Raw genomic sequence first — 5,976 nt, forward strand, 5'->3', positions numbered from 1 at the left:
TGAGATGAGAGGTAATCGAAACTCTAGTCACCTAAGGAGAGACGGAATCCAAAGGTCAGAGAAATCCACAAGCTAGAGCACTTTGGGGGTCCAAAGTGGGCGGATCACAAGGTCAGGCGGATCATGAGGCAGGCAGAGATCGAGACCATCCTGGCTAACATAATGAAACCTCATCTCTACTAAAAATACAAAAAATTAGACGGGCATGGTGGCACGTGCCAGTAGTCCCAGCTACTCGGGAGGTTGAGGCAGGAGAATCGCTTGAATCCAGGAGGCAGAGGCTGCAGTGAGCCGAGATCACACCACTGCACTCCACCTGGGTGACAGAGCAAGACTCCGTCTCAAAAAAAAAAAAAAAAAAAGAAAGAAAGAAAGAAAGAAAGAAAAGAAAATCCACAAGCTAGAAAGCTGGAGCCTGAATCTTGGGTGGCAGTCCCACCTATGCCATTATTATTTTGGCCCGAGACTATCCTAAGTCAGGTACTTTATTTCTCCCGTCAGTTCCATTGATCCTTTGGCCTGAAAGAACGTCCAGCTGCACGCTGGTTTCTGGGACCCCATGAATTTCTTAGTCTGTGCATTAAACTTGAGCCAAAGAATACCTGTTCTTTGTAGTAATGTTTGCAGAAAGCCTGTCCTGAGAATGGTCCTACTGCATCCAGGGAGCAAAATTTATAAAAGGGAAATAAAGGTGCCTCTTAATTATCTGCCCTGAAGAGATGGAGCCAAGAGAAAAAATACCTCAACTTCACTCCTCCCCTGCCCTCCCATATCCTGCCAGTGACTCCCATTGGCTGAATGCAACTAGAAGGCAGAGAGCACAAGGGACCTAGGGGTGCAGTACATATAGGTCAACCTCCCCCTCCCAGTGTGCCAAGTAAGATGGAGGAAAGCAGAGAGCAGTCTTAGAGAGGCAGATGGAGATTATCCAGCACACTGAATAGAAGCGAAAAGTTATAACCTTAGAAACAATTTCTATTTAACTGACGAATATCAGCCATCAACTTACATACAATGGGCGTGTCTAAGTTCTGAGAGTTTTCCTTTGTTCCTCAAGATGGTGATTCTTCTTTTTTCCCCCAAAATCAGAACAGCAAGGAATTAGAGACTGGAAAGAGCAATTTCTTTTTTAGAATATGGTATGGGTGTGAGTGTTGGACGTCTCATTAGTGTCCAACCAAATAAGAGCCACCACTGTCCTAAGGCCTTTGTGCTAAAAAGTTGTCCCATAGCAGAGCCAAGAAGAATGCATTAGAGCTTCCCTACATCTGATCACCAGCTGGAAGGAACCTTCTCTGGAAGATAAAGCCCATGGCCCAGTCCTGGATACTCCACACTGTTAGTATCTGTGGATCCGAACACCCCTTCCAGGGGTATGATTCAGGGAGCGCAAAGGTGCTGATGAGAGGATCCTTTATCCTGGCTCCAAAAGTTCAGGTTCCTACCTCTTTCCCAGGGTTAACTTTACTCAGACCATGAACCTCAGCCTGTCAAACTCCCATCTGAGTCAGTCAACCTTCCACCCCTCAAATCTCTGTTAACTACACTCTCTGCCTGGAAACTCTCATCACTTCCCTGGTTCTCAGCTGGTTGCAGTTTTCTACAGACATTTACTGGTCACCCTTACTTCTCTATCCTCCGCAGTTTGCATCAGGCCAGCCTCAGCCCCACAGTGGCTACAGTGTTCTGCTGGTGAGGTACCTCTCTGGCCTGCTCTCTGGATACCTACTTCCTCTGCTAGTTTTCACTGGTCTCCTACAACCCTGGAGTACTCCCTGCCTCCCTCCCCTCAGAGATGCTATCTTTCCATAGTCCATACAGAATTCCACAGTCAGGAATTCTATCTATTACTTTAGGTCCTAAGTAATTTTCTGGAATCATACCTCAGGTGAGCAACCCACAGAAGTGCTCACTTTACCAAGTCAACTTCCCTGGGCTTCAGTTGTGTTCCTGGTTGGGTGGGGGTGGACATGAAGAGTGCTAAAGAATAATTAAGAGGAAAAAAGTAAAATCACAACTCTCATATAAATATAAAATATATGCATGAAACATTTTATTTAACTTATTAATTAATGAGGAAACCAGTAAGATGTTACAAATGGCTCAAAGGAGAATTCAAAGAGCCATACATATATAGGCAATAAGGAATATTGAAATAAGGAATGTACAAGTAGATGCAAAATAAGTCAAAAATCCGTTGCATTTCTGTGGACAAGAACTGTTTGCATTATTATTAGTTTTCTACAATCTGAAGAGTTAGAACATAACTCAAAGTCAATGAAAGGTGGAGATAACCCAGAAAGGTACTCTAAAAAGCACATCCAGGAAATTGTTTTTGCTGATTTTAAAGCCTTTCACAATTTTTTATGATAGGAGAAAGGCCTCTTCCCTTTCCCACAGAAAACTACATCTAGTATAATAGCACAAGGATTATCTGTGATGTGAGAACAGGCAGTTTTGCTTGTGGAATCCAATATATGTGTCCTCTTTATCTCCAAACCTTGATAAGGGATAGAGGCCTCCTCCCTCTTGGAGCACTGCTACTCAGAATGTGGTCTGGCATCACCTGAGATGTTTAGAAATTCTGATTTGGGGCCCCAGCCTAAATCAAAATCTTTATTTTTAAAGGTCCTGGACCTAAATAAATTAAAAGACATCCTATGTTTATGGACTAGAAGAGTTAATATTATTAAGATACCAATATTCCCACAAATGACCTACAGGTTTAATGCAATCCCTATCAAAATCCCAGCAAGCTTTAAAAAAAAAAAATTGACAAGTACAGCCTAAAATTCATACGGAAATTCAAGGGACCCACAATAGCCAAAGCAATCCTGCAGTAGAGCAGAGTTGGATGACTACACTGCCCAATTTCAAAACTCACTACAAAGCTATAGTAATCAAGCCAGTGTTGGGCCAGTATCAGTTTAGACACATAGATTGACAGAACAGATTTGGGAGTCCAGAAATCAACCCATACATCTAAGGTCAATTGATTTTTGACAAGTGTGCCAAGACCATCTAGTAGAGAAAGAATGGTCTTCTCGACAAATGGTGCTAGGACAACTGGGTATCCACACACAAAGGAATGAAATTGGACAACGACCTCATATCATATACAAAAATTAACTCAAAATGAGTTAGAAACTTAAATGTAAAAGCTAAAACTAAAAAGCTATTCAAAGAAAACCTGGGCATAAATGTTTATGACCTTGAATTAGGCAATGGTGTCTTAGATAGGACACTAAAAGCACAAGTGACAAGAGAAAAACAAAAAAATTGAACATAATTCAGAACTTTTGTGCTTCAAAGTATACCACTAAGAAAGTGAAAAAAAACACAGAATGAGAGAAAATATTTGCAAATCGTATATCTAAAAAAGAACTTGCACACTTAATATATACAGAACTCTTAAAACTCAACAATAAAAATACAAATAACCCAATTTTAAAATGGGCAAATGACTTGAATAGAGATTTCTCCAAAGAAGATATACAAATGACTATGAAAAGATGCTCAACATCAATAGTCATTAGGGAAATGCAAATCAAAACCACAATGAGATACCACTTTACATCCACTAAAACAACAACAAAGACAATGAGTGTTGGAACCTTCATACATTGTTAGTGGGCATGTAAAATGATGAGGGGACTTTGGAAAACAGTCTAGCAGTTCCTCAAAATGTTAAACAGAGTCTTAACATATGACCCAGTAATTCTAGTCCCAGGTATATACCCAAGGGAATTGAAAACATATGTCTATTATAAAAATCCTCATAGCTGCATTAGTCATAAAACAGTCATAAAATAGAAACAATCCAAATGCCCAGCAACTGATAAATGAGTAAATAAAATGTGGTATATCCATACAATGGAATATAATTCAGCCATAAAAAAGATAAAAGTTAAAGACAATATGCTAAATGAAAGAGGCCATATAAAGGTTGCATATAGTATGATTTCATTTATTTGAAATACCCAGAGTAATCTAATCTCTAGAAACAGAGAGTTCATTGGTGGTTGTCGGGCCTGTGAGGGAGGCGAGATGGGCAGTAACTACTCATGGGCAGGGGATTTCATTTTGGAATAAGGAAAACGTTCTGAAATTAGATTTTGGATGATGGGGTGATAGTTACACAAATTTATGTATATACTAAAAACCACGGAAATGTTTCAGAGGGTGAATTTCATGGCATAGGAACTGTATCTCAATAGTGCAGTTTGTTGTTGTTATTTTTTGAGACAAGTATCGCTCTGTTGCCCAGGCTGGAATGCAGTGGCCTCGGCTCACTGCAGCCTCTGCCTCCCAGGTTCAAGCAATTCTCCTACCTCAGCCTCCCAAGTAGCTGGGACTACAGGCGCCCGCCACCACGACCGGCTAAATATGTTTCGTATTTTTAGTAGAGACGGGGTTTCACCATGTTGGCCAGGCTGGTCTCCATCTCCTGACCTCGTGATCCGCCCGCCTCGGCCTCCCAAAGTGCTGAGATTACAGGCTTGAGCCACCGTGCCCGGCCTAGAGCAGTTATTTTTAAAAGACGGTCTTGAAACGTTCAGTGCCAAGTGGCCGGGATTTCCGACGGAAGTCAGCGCTCGTGCCCCCCCCCCCCTGCCCCCCGACTCTGTTTCCCCGGCCCCTCCCCCCACCGACAGAGCGCGCTCCTCCCTAACGGTCGCCACTGCCCACTTCTGGTTTCGTCACACACCCGCCTTTCACCATCCGCCATTCTCGTCACCTCAGCCGCTACCCTCGCTACCGCACCGACTTCGCCCGTGTGCTCGCCAGCACCCGCGCTGCCCGCCATGGCCACCGCCCAGCCGTCGCAGGTGCGCCAGAAATACGACACCAACTGCGAGGCCGCCATCAACAGCCACATCAGGCTGGAGCTCTACACGTCCTACCTGTACCTGTCCATGGCTTTCTACTTCAACCGGGACGACGTGGCCCTGGAGAACTTCTTCCGCTACTTCCTGCGCCTGTCGGACGACAAGATGGAGCATGCCCAGAAGCTGATGAAGCTGCAGAACCTGCGCGGTGGCCGCATCCGCCTTAACGATATCAGGAAGCCAGAGCGCCAAAGCTGGGAGAGCGGGCTCGTGGCTATGGAGTCCGCCTTCCACCTGGAGAAGAACGTCAACCAGAGCCTGCTGGAGCTGTACCAGCTGGCCGTGGAGAAGGGCGACCCCCAGCTGTGCCACTTCCTGGAGAGCCACTACCTGCACGAGCAAGTCAAGGCCATCAGAGAGCTGGGTGGCTACGTGAGCAACCTGCGCAAGATGTGTTCCCCGGAAGCCGGCCTGGCTGAGTACCTGTTCGACAAGCTCACCCTGGGCGGCCGCGTCAAAGAGACCTGAGCCCAGATTGGCCCCACAGCCACGGGGTCTCTTCCCTGGGTCGGGCCACCAGGCGGGGCGTGCATGTTGCCCTTTCAGAACGTTCTCTTCAGTTTTATCTTTAGGTTTTACCATTGTTAGCAATAAAGTTATCTGGTTCTCAAAGCAATAAAGGTGTCCAGTTGATGCGCACCTGCAACTCTCACCTTTTAGGAATCAGGGCAAATGCCCATGCAGGTTTAAAGTAGGTATCCAGCAGTCTCTCCACCCACCCCTGCCCGATCTGCATGCAGCTCAGGATTTGCAGGGGTGGAGGGGAATGGTATATTATGGACCCCTGGAAAACACATTCGTCTTCCCTTTGTAAACTACCCGGGTATGTGGGGTGGGATGGGGTGGGGTGGGCGGTCTTGGGCCCTGGTGGCTGTGGGAGCATAGGCATGGTAAAGTGTAAAACATGGTCTGGAATTCATCATAGTGGTTGCCTCTGAGGAAGAAGTGAAGGGAATGGGATTGGGCAAGGATTAAAATAAACAAAGGGGTCTTCAACTTTACATGAAAACTTGTAGTTTATTAAAATATGCCAATGTTAATGTTTGTTGATTCTGAGTAGCAAGTGGGGGCTGTGGGTGACAGCATA

At 45.0% G+C, this 5,976-nt stretch overlaps 1 protein-coding gene across 1 annotated transcript; it reads left to right on the plus strand.

Annotated features, from left to right (window-relative positions):
- The first annotated feature begins 4,711 nt into the window (after positions 1-4,711).
- LOC111536581 (ferritin heavy polypeptide-like 17) lies at positions 4,712-5,517 on the plus strand. The gene has a single exon (XM_023202941.1). The coding sequence runs from the start codon at positions 4,806-4,808 to the stop codon at positions 5,355-5,357; it is 552 nt and encodes a 183-aa protein (XP_023058709.1). The 5' UTR covers positions 4,712-4,805; the 3' UTR covers positions 5,358-5,517.
- The last annotated feature ends 459 nt before the right edge of the window (positions 5,518-5,976 follow it).

Source organism: Piliocolobus tephrosceles, chromosome 12, assembly GCF_002776525.5.
Source record: "Piliocolobus tephrosceles isolate RC106 chromosome 12, ASM277652v3, whole genome shotgun sequence".
Taxonomy (NCBI): domain Eukaryota; kingdom Metazoa; phylum Chordata; class Mammalia; order Primates; family Cercopithecidae; genus Piliocolobus; species Piliocolobus tephrosceles.

What these genes read in the sequence shown, in the direction of transcription:
- LOC111536581 (XM_023202941.1), top strand. Translation starts at nt 4,806, where the DNA reads ATGGCCACCGCCCAGCCGTCGCAGGTGCGCCAGAAATACGACACCAAC.